This window comes from Sceloporus undulatus, chromosome 2, assembly GCF_019175285.1.
Source record: "Sceloporus undulatus isolate JIND9_A2432 ecotype Alabama chromosome 2, SceUnd_v1.1, whole genome shotgun sequence".
In the NCBI taxonomy this organism is placed as follows: domain Eukaryota; kingdom Metazoa; phylum Chordata; class Lepidosauria; order Squamata; family Phrynosomatidae; genus Sceloporus; species Sceloporus undulatus.
In genome coordinates, this window is record NC_056523.1 from 60,456,147 (window position 1) to 60,473,528 (window position 17,382).

The 17,382-nt window shown below is 42.4% G+C and overlaps 2 protein-coding genes across 3 annotated transcripts in view; both read left to right on the top strand.

Moving 5' to 3' along the window:
• Positions 1-3,016: 3,016 nt before the first annotated feature.
• Positions 3,017-12,411, top strand: SELENOK (selenoprotein K). Of its 2 annotated transcripts, none has more exons than XM_042454701.1 (4): positions 3,017-3,158; positions 8,674-8,764; positions 11,104-11,181; positions 12,315-12,411. In XM_042454701.1, the coding sequence occupies exons 1-4, from the start codon at positions 3,140-3,142 to the stop codon at positions 12,409-12,411; spliced, it is 285 nt and encodes a 94-aa protein (XP_042310635.1). In that variant the 5' UTR covers positions 3,017-3,139. The 2 variants fall into 2 exon arrangements, with proteins under 2 accessions (XP_042310635.1, XP_042310636.1); XM_042454702.1 differs by having other exon boundaries at positions 12,315-12,402.
• Positions 12,412-16,974: 4,563 nt separating this feature from the next.
• Positions 16,975-17,382, top strand: part of ACTR8 (actin related protein 8) — a 27,505-nt gene continuing 27,097 nt past the window's right edge. Inside the window, exon 1 of the mRNA XM_042454058.1 lies at positions 16,975-17,008. The gene's annotated coding sequence lies outside the window, so the exon portion shown is untranslated. The remainder of the gene's footprint in view (positions 17,009-17,382) is intronic.

Consider the following 17,382-nt stretch of genomic DNA (forward strand, 5'->3'; position numbering starts at 1 on the left):
CGAAAAAATCCCATAGGGAATTATTGTTTCGGGTTACGAATGTTTTTTCGGGTTACGAAAAAACTTTTGGTGCTTTTTCCGGCTTTTTCGCACGGAATCGCGGCTTTTCCCCATTAGCGCCTATGGCAATTCGGCTTACGAAGGCTTTTCGGGTTACGAAAGCGGCCGCGTTACGAATTAATTTCGTAACCCGAGGCACCACTGTAATTTGAGTCTTCACAAAACAGTGACAAGATCTGGGGCACCCCAAAATACCATAAGGCTGGGAGTTCAATACCAGGAAAAGTGCTCAAGCTTGACTCAGGCTTGCATCCTTCTGAGGTCGCTAAAATGAGTACCCATCTTGTTGGGGGGCAATCTGCCCAGTTCTATCCAGGGCAAATGAGCGAGTGGGAATGGGGACTATAGAAACATAGGCCCGTTACAAACGGGCATAAAAGTACGGACTGGGTCCGTACTAGGGTTAGGAAGGGGCGTCACTTCTTGACGCCCCTAACCCTAGTACGGACCGAGTCCGTACAAAATGGCGGCACCCTATGCACACGGGTGCCGCCATGACTACGTCACGACCGCGCCACCTCTAAACGGGGCGGTGCGGTTGTGATGTAGTGGGGCTGCATGAGGGTGCCTAGGGTGCCCTTTCTGCGGCCCCAGAAGGAGCTCCTTTCTCCTCCTCCCCGCCACCACCAGGTGTCCTTGGGGCTTGAAGCCCCGAGGACAACCCTTTCCAGGGTACGGGGAAGCGGCTTTTTGCCGCTTCCCCGCGGCCTGGAAAGTGGCAGATCGGGGCCCCAGAGGCTGCCCCAAACGGGCAGTCTGTAACGCGCCATAGAGTTGGAGAGACCACAAGGGCCAGCATTTCACTTCCAGCCCAGCATTTTCTCCTCTTTGGAACCTCTTCCCTTCAAGCCCAATGCCACTTCCGAAGCCCTTGCCTCCCCACCATGCCATCCTCTTCCCGTCACAATAATAGTAATAATAATAATAATAACTCACCTCAGATTGACATCTCTGCATCCTCTTTGCTTTCCCTCCAATTGCCAGAATGTCTTACACACACACACACACACACACACACACACACACATATATATGTGGCAAAAGCATTCGCACATAATTTGCCAAATTTAAAAGGAAACATATTTATATATTTTGTCACACACACACACACACACAAAATAATTTTTTTAAAAATGCCACTTGCAAAGTGAGGTGCTGTGCCGGCAGCGAACAAATGAAAGGGAAATGTAGCACAAGCAGAAACATTCTATCAATATGTATCCACCTGTAGAAAAAGCATTCACATAATCTGTCAAAAATAAAATTACAAAAGAGAGTGAGAGTGAGAGAGAAAGCTGTCTGTGAGAGAGGAGGCATGTTCCGCCCTCTGCCCTCCCTCTGCCCTAAATCCCTCCCCTGAACTTGACCCAATCATGACCAGGGACAAGTTCACATTCGCCGGCATCCGGTTTTTCTCAAAAGATACAGTTAAAACTCCGCTTTCAAAAGACCCGCGCCAAGAGGCATTTGCCCCTGAATGGGTGTGCAAAGCTCAAATTTGAGTGTAAAAGAACCAGCGCCAATATGAACTTCCCGCTTTCAGTCCGGTTTCTGAACCGGGGTAAAAGGTAGTCTGAATGGCCCCTTTGATTCTGTATCCACGGATTCCTTATCTGAGGATTCAGCCATCCACAGCTTGAAAAATAATATAAATAAATAAATAAATTCCAATAAGCAAACCTAGAAAATTTGGCCATTTTCTATAAGGGGCACCATTTTACTATGCCATTATGTTTAATGGGACTTGAGCATCCACGGATTCTGGTATCCACGGGAGGGTCCTGGGACCAAACCCCAGTGGATACCAAGGTCCCACTGTATTCACATGTACTGTCCATCTGTATATATGTGGTTCAGTTTGTGGTCCAAAAATGAGCAATTATCCCTCTTCATCTTCAAATGTTCACTGTTCGACAGTGGAACAGATTTCCTCAGAGTGCAGTAGAGTCTCCTTCCTTGGAGGTCTTCAAGCAGAGGCTGGATGGCCATCTGCCGGGGATGCTTTGATTGTGATTTCCTGCATGGCAGGGGGTTGGACTGGATGGCCCCTGTGGTCTCTTCCAACTCTATGATTCTATGAAATGTGATATTACCATAGTAAAAGGTGCAAATGTTAACCAAACATTTCCGTAGAAAAAGCTGAGAACCACTGTTTTATGGCATTTAGAGAGCCAGCATGGTGTAGTGGTTTGAGTGCTGGACTACGACTCTGGAGGCCAGGATTCGAATCCTGGCTCGGCCATAGAAACCCACTGGGTAACCTTCAGCAAGCCACACTCTCTCAACCTCAGAGGATGGACAATGGCAAGCCCCCTCTGAAGAAACATGCCAAGAAATCCCAGGATGAGTTTGGAAAGATTGGAAAGGACTTGAAGGCACACAACAACAACAGCAGCAACAGTCATCATACAAACCATTGCATAATATAAACCACAATATAAATCATAAACAGTCAGGATATAAACCATAATATAAACCAGTGGTTCCCAAACTTAGGTCCTCCATACATCTTGGACTTCAGCTCCCACAATTCCTGACTTTGGGCCAAGTTGGATGGGGATTCTGGGAGATGAAGTACAAAACCTTGGAGGACCAAGGTTTGGGAACCACTGATATAAACCACATTATGGGAAAAAGGCCATAATGTAAACCATGCACGTCTTTGATTTGTGCAATGGGCACCCGACTGCCCAAACAGAGATGTTTAGGCTGTATGCACACTGGAGAAATAACCCGGTTTGGCACCGCTTTAACTTGTCGTCTGGCTCTTTGCTATGGAATTCTGGGAGTTGGAATTCCAACTCCCAGAATTCCATAGCCTTGAGTCAGAAAAAGAGTTAAAGCGGTGCCAAACCGGGTTATTTCTCCAGTGTGCATGCAGCCTTTCTCTCTTCCCTGCAGCGCCTCCGAACGTTGGGTGGCGAACGTTCTTGATGGAACGCGGACGCGGCGACGTCACAATGCCACCTAGGAGCGCTCAGCCAATGGCGTCTTCCCAGCTCTGGCTTCCTCGGTGAAGGAGAGGCGGGGGCTCCGAACGCAGGAAGGGAAGTCAGTGGCGCAGCGGAGGGCGGGAGCCATGGTTTACATCTCGAATGGTGAGAGGCCCCAGGGTTTGGCTTAATTGGGGGGCGAGTGGGGGGCCTCGCTCTTTTCCTGCCTGCACTGGGGGCCCTTGTTGCTGCTGCCGAGTGCCTTCGAGGCCCTCCTGGCCTCTGGCCGCCCTCAGGCAGTGGGCCTCCTCCTCTGCTGGCAAGGCTTCCTGAGGATGGATGGGGCTTGCCCTGGGGCTGAGAGAGTGTGGCTCGCCCAGGGTCGCCCTCTGGGTCTCCATGCCAGAGCCAGGATTCGAACCCTGGGCCCCAGCAGAGGCCTACGTCCAGCCCTCAAAACACTAAGTGACTGCCATTGTTGTTGTTGTGAGGCTTCAAGCCGTTTCTGACTGAATGGCCTCCCTAAAGAGAAGCTATCCCTGGGTTTTATTGGCACGTTTCTTCAGAAAGGGTTTGCCACTGCCTTCCTCTGAGGAGGCTGAGAGAGTGTGACTCGAACCCTGGTCTCTAGAATCCGAGAGCCATTGGGTCTCAGTGCCCAGAATGGCTGTTTGGAGAGAGATCTTGAAGCACCTTTGAAACTAACTACAGAGAGAAGTTGGAAGCATGAACTTTTGTAGACTTCAGTCTACTTCCTCAGAAGGTTTTGGTATTTTTTATTATTGTCATTATTATTATTATTAAGAGAGATCTTGTAGCACCTTCGAGACTAACTAAAGATGTTGGCAACATGAGCTTTCCTAGACTTCAGTCTACTTCCTCAAAATGCATCTGGTTATTGTTGTTGATGATGATGATGTTCTTGTGTGCCTTCAGGTCGTTTCTGACTTAATGTCCACCCTAAAGAGAACCTATCATAGGGTTTTATTGGCAAGCTTCTTCAGAGGCAGGGTGACCAGATGTCCCAAGTGCAAATGAGAACCGAGGCACTGCAAAATGTAGGGCATTTAAGGGGGAAAATGCAAAATATAACAAAATAAAAGGTAAAAAAAACCCCACCCTAATATAAATATCAACCCACGTTTCCTTAGTCATGCTCAGTATGGAGGACATTTTGACATTCTTCTTGGACAGAAGGCTGAAATGGAGGAAAGGTCCTGGAAAAGGAGGCTGTCTGGTCACCCTGTTTCAGAGGGGGTTTGCTCTTGCCATTCTCTGAGGCTGAGAGAGTGTGACTTGCTGAAGGTCATCTGGTGGATTCCCATCACCCAGCCAGGATTCGAACCCTGCTCTCTGGATATAGTTCAACACTCAAACCACTATGGCACACTGGCCTCCATTGAGATCCCTAGTCTGGACCATCTTAACAGGTGACAGAGACACAATGTAGGCTTATGACTCCAACATTGTCCCTTTTTTTCATATGATCTTTAATTTCTTTGCCTGTTGAAGGAGCCAGTGCAGCTTTGGAAGCTTACATTATGCGTTTTGTGCATTTAGGACCCAAACAGACAGGCCACAATAAAGCTACTTCGGATCACTTTGGAGGTATGCTGTCTAAATGATGCATGCGTCCTGAGAGGCCGGAAGCTGTTCCAAAGCTAAACTCCAGTCCTAAGGACTGGAGCACAGCTTTGGTGCAGCTTCTTGCCTCTTATGATGTATGTGTCGTTTAAACAACATACCTCCAAAGTGACCCGAACCTGTTTATTTTAGCATGTCTGTTCGGCCCCTTAGTTGGCCCCAGTAAAGACATCCCTGTTTTGTAAAGATATCCCTGTTTGTGTTGTGAAAGGGTTTCACCACACTTTTGTATCATGATCAGTCTGGAAAAGCAGCAGCCATGGATGCCTACCAGCATGATGAATAAAGAAGGTTTGGATCCTCCGGCTGCAAGGAAAGGTTGAGGGGGAATCACTTGATTTGTATGACAGGTGAACTAAAGGGCAAGTCAAACACTCTCAGCCTCAGAGAAAGGCAATGGCAAAGCTCCTCTGAACAAACCTTGCCAAGAAAACCCCAGGATAGGTTCACCTTAGGATTGCCATAAGTTGGAAAAGACTTGAAGATACACAACACACATACACTCAGATGAGGGCAAGGAGGGGGTTTTTTGTTTCATTTCCAACTTATGGCAACCCTATTACAGGGTTTTTCTGGCAAGGTTTGTTTACAAAGAGTTTGCCTTTGCCTTCCTCAGAGGCTGAGAGTGTGTGACTTTCCAAAAGTCACCAGTGGGTTTCTGTGGCCGAGCGGGGATTCGAACCCTGGTCTGTATAGACTTGTAGTCAAATGTTCAAACTACTCCATCAGGCTGGCTCATGGGGAGGCACCTACCCTATAATTAAATCAATTTCAGCTACCAGTTTTGAAACTGTTTTCGCAACTGGCTTCTCTTGCTTATTGATGCTTACAGATATGGGAAAGGGAGAACCATTTGTAAGTGCAGTTCCTAGTTAATGGAAACTCTGTATCAAGATGCAGCTTGTGGTCAATGCAGTTTTCACAGTGTTTTCCTTTTAGATGAGAGCTAATGGTTTTGTCTCAGACATTTCTCTGCCTTCCTACTTCAGGGTGCATCTGTTGTTGTTGTGTGCTTTCAGGTCATTTCCAACTTATGGTACCCTAAGGTAAACCTGTCATGGGATTTTCTTAGCAAGATTTGTTCAGAAGAGGTTTGCCATTGCCTTCTCCTGAGGCTGAGAGAGTGCGACTCTACCAAGGTCATCCAATGGGTTTCATGGCCAAGCAGGGAATAAAACCCTGGTCTCCAGAGTCCAACACTCAAACTACTACACCACACTAGCTCCTAGGGTGCATCTATACTGTAGAAATAATGCCATTTGATGCCGCCTTAAGTTCTGTAGCTCCCTCCTATGGGATCCTAGGATTTGTAGTTTTACAAGATCTTCAGCTTGTTCTGCCAAAGATTTCTGCCAAAGAGTGCTTGTAGAAAACTATTAATCATGGTATTATGTAGGATGGAGCCATGGCAGCCTAAGTGGGGTCAAACTGCATTATTTCTACTGTGTAGGTGCACCTTTAGTCTTTTCTTCAGGTGTATTGGCATCTTTAGATCCCTTGATGCTCAACTCTCTGCCTCCTATGCTACACATTGCTGTAAGGCTGTAACCCTGTAAACATTTGCTTGTAAGTCCTGCTGATCTTTGGATGAAGCAGCAGCCCTGCTGCTACTTCCGAGTACGTGGTTGTTGTTGCCTTAATCTGTTTGTCTAATGCGTGTCACTTTTCTGGGCTGCAATTATCTCACTCTCAGTCCCAGTGCAGTTCCCCTCTGTGATTCTGAATTGTGACTTGTCTCACATGGCCATTAATTTACCACCTCTAAAAGAAAGCTGTGTTTTTCATTAATGTCTTTTGTGGCGTGGGTGGCAGCTAATAGCTGGAATCTGTTTTTTGGCACTTCCTAGTGTAGCCAGGCTCCTTCTCTCTGTTGTTTCATCAGCATTGGAAGAGCTGAGAAATTAAATGCTTATTGTAGGTAGATTAGATTGGTGGCATCTGTCGTTCACAATTCTGCTTGGTTCTTTTAATACAGCAGGAGGGATCACGCACGTGTAGTGGTTTGAGCATTGGACTGTGACTCTAGAGACCAGGGTTCGATTCCAGCTCAGTCATGGAAACCCATTGGGTGACCTTGGGCAAGTCACATACTCTCAGCCTCACAGAAAGGCAATGGCAAGCTCCCTCTGAAGAAAGTTGCCAAGAAAGCCCCATGATAGGTTTGCCTGAGGATTGCCATTAGTCAAAAACTACTTGAAGGCACACAACAATGAAGTTTTCCAGAAGCTGTTGGACTAATCCTAGCCAGTGCAGTCAGTGGTGAGGAATGCAAGGAGTTGCAGTTCAACACCATCTAGAGAGTCACATCTTTCTCATTCCTGTTAGTGTATTTGTTTGTAGTAGCAGAAAGTACAGTAGCATAGGGACTAGGGCTGCATCCACACTGCAGAAATAATCTAGTTTGACACCACTTTACCATGGTTCAATGCTATGAAATTGTGGGAATTGCAGTTTTGGGAGACATTTAGCCTTCTCTGTCAAAGCAGAGCTCTGGTCCCGCAACAAATGACACTTCCCAGAATGTCATAGCATTGAGCCATGACAGTTAAAGTGGTGTCCAACAGGATTATTTCTGCAGTGTGGATGCAGCCTACGGCAGCTATCCTGGGCACACTTTGCTTGAGAGCCAGTGTGGTACAGTGGCTTAAGCATCAGACTACCATTCCTGAGACCAGGGTTTGAATCCCCATTCAGCTATGAAAATGCAGTAGGTGCCTTGAGCAAGTCACACTCTCTCAACTTCAGACAAAGGCAAAGGCAAACTCCTTCTGAACCAAGTCTTGCTAAGAAAACCCTTTATAAAATTTCCATAAGTAGAAATTACTTGAATTACTACAACAAAACTGTACATTTAAATAGTAGAATCAGATAAGACATGTGTGGAGCCCAACCATAATCCAGTCAGTTGAAATATCATTTAATAGATCGGTAAAAGATTTTACAAGCATCAGAAGCATTAAATCAAGATGCTGGATGCTTCACATCTATATGAGACCAATCTAACCTACAGGTTTGCCATGCACTATTGGAACCAACAACAGCAGCATGGCAATTATAATGTGAAATCAGCAGTGTTAGAGAGCAAAACAATATTGTTTCCAGGAGGTATATTCTGTTATGTATTTAAATAGATATTTGAAGTACATTTTCAGGTCTGAAAAAAATTGGAAATTCATAAATGAATTTCAACATTTTAAAGTGAGAGAAATGCAGTCACCAAGAAATAATACCAAGGAAATACACACGCACACACACACACACACACAAAATAGCAAGAATTTTTTTCTGCCCTGGATCCCAAGTGCTACACAACTACAGTAGGCCCTTGGTATTTGCTGCGGCTTGATTCCATGATCCCCTGTGGACACCAAAATCTGTAGATTCTCAAGTCCCATTATATACAGCGGTGCAATAAAATGGTGTCCTTTATATAAAATGGCAAAAATAAGGTTTGCTTTTTTGGATATATGTATCTAGTGGATGGCAGAATCTGAGGATTCAGAGGGCCAACTGTATTTCTGTGTACCCTAACAGAATAGAAACTGTTTTTCAAACAGCAGGTGCATATGCTATATGGCAAGCCACTTCTGATATTGGCTCTTCAGGAGCAGATTGTGATTCACAGCATGGTGGTTTTCTTTTCAAGCCAAAACCTGATATGTCCAAGCTCTTGATTGTGTGTAAAGTAGTTCTTTAAATCCTGAACTCTTATTCCAAATGCCATTTATATTTTTTTTCTTGATATGACATTTCTTTGACAATACAGTCTTGCATAATAGTCATGGGAAAGGCCCTAGGTCTGAATCTAGTTGCTAATCCCAACTACAGTAGACCTTTTGATCAAAGACAATTTACTAAGTCTGCCCTTATGTAAATTCCATTGATTTATGGGTCTGCTTGAGTTGGAAGTAATCACTGGATTTAGAGCTATGCTTTAGCTTGTATAATATATATGCAATAACAGTATTTTCTCATTCATAATTATGCACACTTACTGTTTTGCGATGCTATTTATGTTTTTTTCCCTGTGTCATAGGACAAGTATTGGATAGCCGGAGCCGGGCTCCATGGAGTTTATCATCTATAACTGACTTCTTTTGGGGAATAGCAGACTTTGTAGTTATGTTGTAAGTAGAATTGTTATCTTAATTGTACACCTTATTTGCATTGCTTTCCCTAAGAGCCACCTGTGCCCCTATGATTGGAAAAGTAAATACATGTATGTACAGGCACAACTCAGTTAACAAAGCCTCTAACAGAAGAGAAGCTCAATTTTAGACAAATCTCATTATGCCTACCCACTTTTTCTCCTGCTCCTCTTTCTAGTTAGAAGATTTTTTAGCATCCTTGGCATTGGAAAGATGGTCAAGAAAGGTTGGAGAAAAACAGCCTATCTGCATTAAACAATGCACTAAAACATGAGCTGGGGAAGAATTGGATTCTTTGGCTGTATCCACACTGCAGAGATAATCTGGTTTGACACCCCTTTATCAACCCTGGTTCAATGCTGTAACATTATAGGAATTGCAGTTTTATCAGACTTTGAGCCTCTTCTGTTAGAGAGCTCTGGTGCCACAACAAACTACAAATTCCAGGATTCCATAGATTAGAGCCATAGCAGTTAAAGCGGTGTCAAACTGGATTCTTTTTGCAGTGCAAATGCAGCCCAAGTGTGCCTGCCTCCAACAGATAAGTAGCACCTCCCTCCAGAATCCCTTACTGAGCATATGTGAGCAGCAAATCAGATGAAAAGGGAAAACATATAACCCTGCTTCTCCAGCTACCCCCAGCATGTTAAAAAACATACATTTAAATGTTTGGCCACAAAAATAGAAATCATAAGAGAAGTGGAAGCTAGTGAATATTTTTTTTTTCAAAAAAAAATTCCTGAACGCATTTTAAGAGAGGCTTTCAAGGGGTCTCTAGAAGGTTGCCGCCAAAAGACATAATTCTCAGGAACTTATCTACTTTGTTAAATGAGGTATACCTATATATAATAGGATGTAGCTAACAGTCAATTAAAAATATGGGCAAAATTCCCATGGGGTATAATGAAGCTAACACCTAAACCTTTCATTATGAAAATCAGTGAATATTTAATGAGATAACCTTTAATCTGCTTTCCTAACAATCAAGGGCTGACAATATTCTACAAGCCAGAAAAAAAATAAGACTTGCTTAAAATAAACAGATAGACAGACAGTAAGCCTCCTAAGAGGTACTTAAGATGTCTACAAAAGTGGGAAACTGAGGATATCATTTAGTAACATTCTGTATTCATTCAAGCTTATATGTAAGGGTGGCTTGCCCAGAAATGCTGAGATAAATATGAGATTAAATAGATCTAAATAATATTTCTCAAGCAGAAATGCCTGAAATTTAGCAGACTCCCCAGTATCTTGCCTAGTAACAGAATATTCAAGACTGGATGATAATTATTCACTGTGGTGGGATTCACAGAACTGGCATGATGTGATAGTTTGAGTTGGTTCAAATCCCTGCTCAGCCATGAAAATCCATTGGGTGACCTTGGGTAAGTCACAGTTTCTGCCTTGCAGAAAACCAATGGGAAACCACCTCTGAATAAAACCTTGCCATGAGCATTCTATGGTACGGTTGACATAGGTCAAGGTTGACTTGCAGGCACATAACAGTTTGGTGGGATTCAGAAAGTCCATTTTTAACAGAGGACTTAGAATTGCCTCCCTTATGCATGTTGGGACTCTTTTTTTGTTGCAAAGAAGCATTGGCTACTTCCTTTACCCATGCCACCAGCTTGTCCTCCAGCCTTTTTAAGACAAGGACACCTGTTGTGTCCCTCACCTCTTGAAGAATCCTGCCCACCTCCCTGGGCTACACAAATTGAACAATATCCATTCAGAGTGGACAAGAAAGGGCTTAGATCCTCTGGATCTAGACCAACTATAATATCCAAGTTATGGAATACATGTGGTACTTAGAATAAGTTATTTTTAAAGCATAAATGTTTTTTGTTCAATATATAATTGTGCAAAAAAAGTTGACTGACTTTTTAAAAATACTTAATTCACAAGTAAAGGGGAAAATATTTCAAAGAAACATGTTTTTACAGTTAACTGGAGAGCCAGTGTAGTGCAATGGTTTGAGTTTTGGACTAGGACAGTGGGAAACCAGAGTTCGAATCCCCACTCAGTCAAAACAACCTGGTCAGTAACCTTAGGCAAGTCACGCTCTTTAATACTCAGAGGAAGGCAATGGCAAATCCCATCTGAAGAAATCTTGCCAAGAAAAAATTGGGATGGCCATAAATTAGAAAGGACTTGAAAACATGTAACAAAAGTGTATCCGATTGCTGAATTGTGTTTGAGCCTCACTTAATATGTTGCTGAATATTGTTACAAAACTGTAGCAGTGCTGAACTGTTTGGAGGTTTTGTTTTGTTTTAAAGTATTTTTGGATTTCACAAAACAATAATCTTTTTGTTTAGTTTCCAGAGCATTGTTCACCCGGACCTGAGGAGAGGCTACTCATCTTCATCCTCTTCAAGATATGATGATGGAAGAGGGTACTGTCTTTTCACTTTAATTAAGATGATACACATTGTGACAAATCCTGCTGTGTTAGCAGAAAGTCATACCGCTGTGTGTGGTTTTCACTTTTTGTTGAAATGTAGTTATATCAAATGGAAGATATTTGAAACCCAATCGCAGTATGTAGATCTTACACATGGTGTGGAATGAGAGCAGGGCTTGAATTCTCATATATAATATTTAAATAAAAATACCTATACAAATAAACTTTAATTACAATCTGTATCTAGTTCAGTGGTATCTTGAATTTAGGAGAGTTACTTATGTACATTTCTCTAGTTAAATTGGGATTTCCCCCAAAAAAATTGATTTTAAGTTTTGTGCAGTTTAGAGTTCAGCAAAATATGAGTGGACATGAGTGGAATGTCCACTCATTCCACAGCAGATAGATCGCTTCAGCAGGGCCTACTTGTGGAAGCCTTCCTGCATGATGAAAGTTCTGTGTATGATTTGGAACTGTTAGCATCTTCTAAATTTAGTTCAATGAGTGTGACTTTTAGTTGGCAAACATGTTTTTCCCATTCAGCTTGGCTTTGGAAACCCACTGGGTGATCTTGGGCAAATCATACTCTCTCAGCCTCAGAGGTAATGGCAAGCTCCCTCTGAAGAAACTTGCCGAGAAAACCCCATAATAGGGGCACCCTAATTTGGAAATGACTTGAAGGCACACAACAACAACAAATGTTATAAAATGATTCTGTCGATTTAAATGTTATGTTGAAAAAGACTCTTTTAATGCATCCTGAGAATAATTTTTTTTCATGTCTTAAAAGTAAGACTTTCTCATTGGTTATAGATTTCTGGAATCCATTTTTAGAATAGCAATTATATGATTCTTTGGGATACTGCAATTCTTCTCTTTGAACAATATATCTGAGGATTTTTGTGCTTTTTAGCATTTTGTTAATCAAAACAGAAGACTTAATTAGATTTCTTTTAGAGTTTATGATACACTTTTAAATAATTGACTGAAGACCAATATGCCATACTATTGTTTACTCACTAAGAAAGCTGATTAGAACAGTATAAAGAATTCACTAGTTGTCATTTTATGACTAAGAGATGGAATTATTAGAAGTTTTAATTGGATCTATCTTCTTTTTTTAAGACCTCCAAGATTTCCTCATCGTAGAATGGGTCGAATAAGTCATTTTGGTGGAGGTCCAAGTCCCCCACCAATGGCTGGAGGTGGATGAGGAAGGTAATGTCATCTCATGCTTCTTACATGCCTCATTGAAAAAAACTTATTTAGTTTGTCTTAGGAATAGTAAATTATTTCTTTTGGTAACTCAAAGTGCGAGGAAAAGTCAGAACGTATGTGGCTACAAAAATAAAGAATTGGTGAGCATTCCCTTAACGTTCACACCTTATTTATTTCCCAAGAAGTGAAAGGTCTACTCTGTGGTATATAAAATGTGTTTCCAGATTAGGGAAAAGATCTGTGAGTATCTAAACCAGATCTGTAGCATCCTAAACCTCTGAATATGTATTAGTTTTCAGCAAAATATGTTAGTTGATAAAGCATTGTGGCAATCTTCCTTTCAAGATACCAGTCAGCATGCTCTTTTCTAATAGGTTTTTTTTTTCATTTCCCCATTCCAAGTTCCATTTTGGTAACCATACAGACAGGCCAAAATAAAGCTGCTTCAGGGCACATTAGAGGTATGCTTTTTAAATTATGCATGCATCCTAGGAGGCCAGAAGCTGTGCCAAAGCTATGCTGCAGTCGTTAGGACTGGAGTATGGCTTTGGCATGGCTTCTGGCCTCCTAGGATGCATGCAGCATTTAAAAACCATACCTCCAAAGTCACCCGAAGCAGCTTTATTTTGGCCTGTCTGTATGGGCCCTTAAGTTACCTTTTCTGGTTTTGAGAATATGGTGAAGCACATTTACAGGATAGTAACCTCTCACCTGTGTGAGTCCCCCCCCCTTTTTTTCCCCCTTTTTTTTGGGGGGGGGTTACATTAAACATTTATGAGTCTAGCCTTTTTTTAAGGGAACCAAAGCAGTTAGTATCTAGTTAAAAAAATTTAACACCAGACAAAAGTACAGTCTTAAAACACACGTCAGTGTTGGAGCCATTTCCTAGAGAAATCACTTTGCATAATGCCAGATCTATACAGTTTGAATCAGCCCTTAGAATCCTTCCCTAGTACTGTACATAAAAAAGCCAAGAGAGCCATGTTTGTTCCATCTTCAGTCTCTGTCTGAGTTCAGACTTCACAGTCACATTTTTGGACTCTTTTCTTTCCCCCATCCCTTCTGTTTTGTACCCAGTGACCTTTGTACTGCATGTTGTATACTACAGGTATACCTTGGCATTACTACTTTAACTGTAGTACTTTATAGATCTCTGCTTTAACAGAAATATTAATACTAACTGAGACAGAAATAACAGAAACAATAGGGATAGGTGCCTACACTACAAAAAATAAGACCAGCTCAAATATATTTCAGCAGACCTTATATTCAGAACTAGAAATATGCACTTATGAAATGAAACAGCCAGGTCAAACAAGCATTGCATTTGTGAACAAAAACATTTGGGATCTTCTAGACACCACGTCAAAGCTTCTTCCAAAATGCATGTATGATTTTTTTTTTTCTTTCATCAGCCTCTATTTTTGTAATAATTTCCATTTTGGTGGCCAAATTTATAGATCTCTGCTTTTTTTTTTTAACATGCTGGGGGTAGTTCATGAAGTGTATCTGCTGTCACTTTGGGGCTTGTACAGATTGACGAAAAGGGCCGGCGTTGGCATGGAGTAGGGGTGTGGTGACTGCATGTTGCTTGTCCCGACTCCACTGCCAAAGTGATGTCACACCACCTGCCCGACCAGACGGTGGGCAGCGTCACCACGTTTCTCTGGCACAGCATTTAGATATGCTGCACCAAAAGAATGGGAAAGAGTCACGTAGTGATGGCAAGGGCGCCCTTTTACCAGGCCAAAAAGAAGCGGCATTTTGCTGCTGCTTTTTGGCCTAGAAAAAAGCTGGATCGGCTTACCTGTCATCTGTTTTGCCCTTTTGTGTCTGTTTTTCTGTTCAAGCATCCTTCATAAGCCGTTCCAATGACGGCTGCTCTTTACCTTGCCTGTTGTAAGGAGGCACACATGGCTACAACAGGATCAGCTAGAGCAGAATCTTGCTCTTTTCCTGCTCAAGCTTTATTGCATTGTTTACTGCACACATGCTCCTGCAACCCAACATCAAATATTTGTGTTTTTCCAGCCCCCATTCACCATCCTTACAGTGCTGATGCCAAAAAAACCCTTCTAGCTAAACTGAGGAAAATGAATGTAGAGAGTTCTTGTAGCACATTTGAGACTAATTGTAAGAGAGACATTGGCAGCATGAGCTTTCATAGGCTTAAGTCTACCTCCTCAGATGCATTTGGACATAAGTCTATGAAAATTAAATAGACTGAAGTCTACAAAAGCTCATGCTGCCAACTTCTTTCTTTCAGTTAATCTCAGAGGTGCTACAAAATCTCTCTACATACCGATTCTACAGACTAACATGGCTATATATTTGAATTCTACCACTAAAGGAAAAGGAAGAAAATGAGGCTGAGGAAGCATTAAAAGACTTTGTAAAAAGAAGCTTCTTTCTCAGAGGCTTCATAAACTGAGATAGATCTGTATTTTGTTGGTCCTAAACAGGAGTTGCCTGACTTCTAGATTTTGTTTCCTCCAGTGCAGAAATTTTCTGTTCCATTATTTTGTGGCCACATGGATATCATAGGTTGTGTTAAATAATACATATTTAAACACTGGACTTGATGTTCTATTCTACCTCATTCCTTAACTATGCTCCTAAGACCTTATCATCTCCTGGAGCTAGTTTATTTGATTATTGCCAGTGTAAGTAGTCATGATAAATGTCAAAAATTTAATCCATCTTTTCCCCCCTTAGGTAAATGCCTCCTTTTAAGAGGAGGCAACTGGACATGCACATTTGCAAGAAAGGTTGGACCTGCTGAGGGGATGGACTGATGGGGAGTCTGCGGGTTGTGAATGTGTTGTCTGTATGATTCACTGCTCTGCCAGTTAGCAGAACCATGAAGTTGTCCTGGGAATTCCATTTTATAAGATCCAGTGCAACTGAAAAGCAGTTTTATTAAATTAAATGCATCTGTTTACTGTCTGTTTTACGGCTTTTTGTATAGCTTGTGGACGTTTTGTTGTAGCTGTAGGATTACAAGGAACATGGCTTTGCCAAATACTGACTTTGAATCTTTATCTTTTAAAACAGTAAATTATTTTAAATGTTCACACATCATTTTAAAGATAACTTCAACCTACATTCAAAAATCCATCTGTGATGCCTTTATTGGCCAACCAAAATACACAGTATACTCATTGCAAATTTTTGAAGCTACATTAATTATGTGAGAGTGAATAAAAAGATTCATTATATTTTCTGAGTACAGTACCACCTTTTACTAGTGCTGGTGAAAGATCCTCTGGGTTTGGAAACCAATAGTCATGGTTTGAGCCACAGTGTTATACTGATTCTGTCTTGTTTCACATTAATAGAGTTTATAGTGGCATTTTTGCTTGATGGGCATCTTAAGGATTTTAAAAAAATCTTCTAAGTGATGGTTTCTAGGGACACAGCTATCTTTAGTTTGATTTGGAGAAAAAAACCTAATAGTTTTTATGGTATCGTGAAGGCAAACAAATTTATTAAGGTATAAAATTGACCATACTCTACTTTATTACATCCATGTAATGTTCAGAACTGTTTTAATGTTCAGAACTGTTTTAATTCTGAAAAACAGGCATAAAACTATTAAAGGGATTGTTAAATTGTAGTAGTCATTCATTGTACACACTTTTGTTCTTACCTCCACCACCCTGCCATATCCAGTGGTGCTCTTATTTAATGAAGGTATAGTGTCAGAGGGAGACAGTGTGGTATAATAACAATAACAATAATATTTATTTTTATCCCGCCTTTCCCTACGGATCGAGGCAGGTTACAGTAAGAGGAAATAAAATACAAAACATAACATAATCAAAATAATACAATCCCCAACCCTCCACCAGCATCAAATTAAAACAATGAATTACAAATTCAAGATTAAAATTAGTTATAAAATGGTTAAAAGAAGGGCAAGTGGAGTACAACAGCTAGGGGCAGGTGGGGTTATCTTTTAATGGAAGGTCAGTCTGGGAAGGCCTGCCAGAAGAGATCCATCTTGACAGCCTTTTTAAAGGCATCAAGGGTGGTAATATAACGGATCTCCTCCGACAGGTCATTCCACACTTTTGGAGTGGTCAGTGAAAAGATCCTCTGGGACACCACAGCCAACTTGGTTTTCTTCAGTTGCAGTAAATTCTTCCCAAAGGACCTGTGTGCACAGGGTGGATTATAAGGAAGGCAGCATTACCACAAGTATGCTGGACCTAAGCCATGTACAGCTTTAAAGGTGATAACCAACACCTTCTACTGCGCCCGAAAGCTGATTGGCAGCCAGTGAAGGGATTTTAAAAATAGGTGTTATGTGGTTGAGTCTGGATTTACCAACGACCAACCTGGCTGCCATATTTTACACCAATTAAAGCTTCCGAACTAGGCACAAGGGTAGCCCCATGTAGAGCAAATTGCAAAAATCAAAACGAGGTTACCAGCGCATGTACCACCATTTCTAGGTCCCCCGACTCCAGGTAGGGTTGCAGCTGGTGTATCAACTGAAGCTGATAGCTGGCACTCCTGGCTGTTGCATCTATCTGTGATGACAATTGGAGCAACGAGTCCATGAATCGTCCCCGCCCCGTCGCCAGCCCCTCCAGGAGGTCAGGCCCTCTGCCGCCTCCTCAGCAGCAACACTGGGGTTGTTGCTGCGGCCGAGTGCCTTCGAGGCCCTCCTGCCTCTGGCCGCCCTCAGGCAGTGGGCCTCCTCCCTGCTGGGGTTCTCTTGGCACAGCTTCCTGAGAGGATGGGCTTGCCCTGGGGCTGAGAGAGTGTGGCTCGACCAGGGTCGCCCTCTGGGTCTCCATGCCAGAGCCAGATTCGAACCCTGGGCCCCAGCAGAGGCCTACGTCCAGCCCTCAAAACACTAAGTGACTGCCATTGTTGTTGTTGTGAGGCTTCGAGCCGTTTTCGGACTGAATGGCCCTCCTAAAGAGAAGCTATCCCTGGTTTATTGGCATGTTTCTTCAGAAAGGGT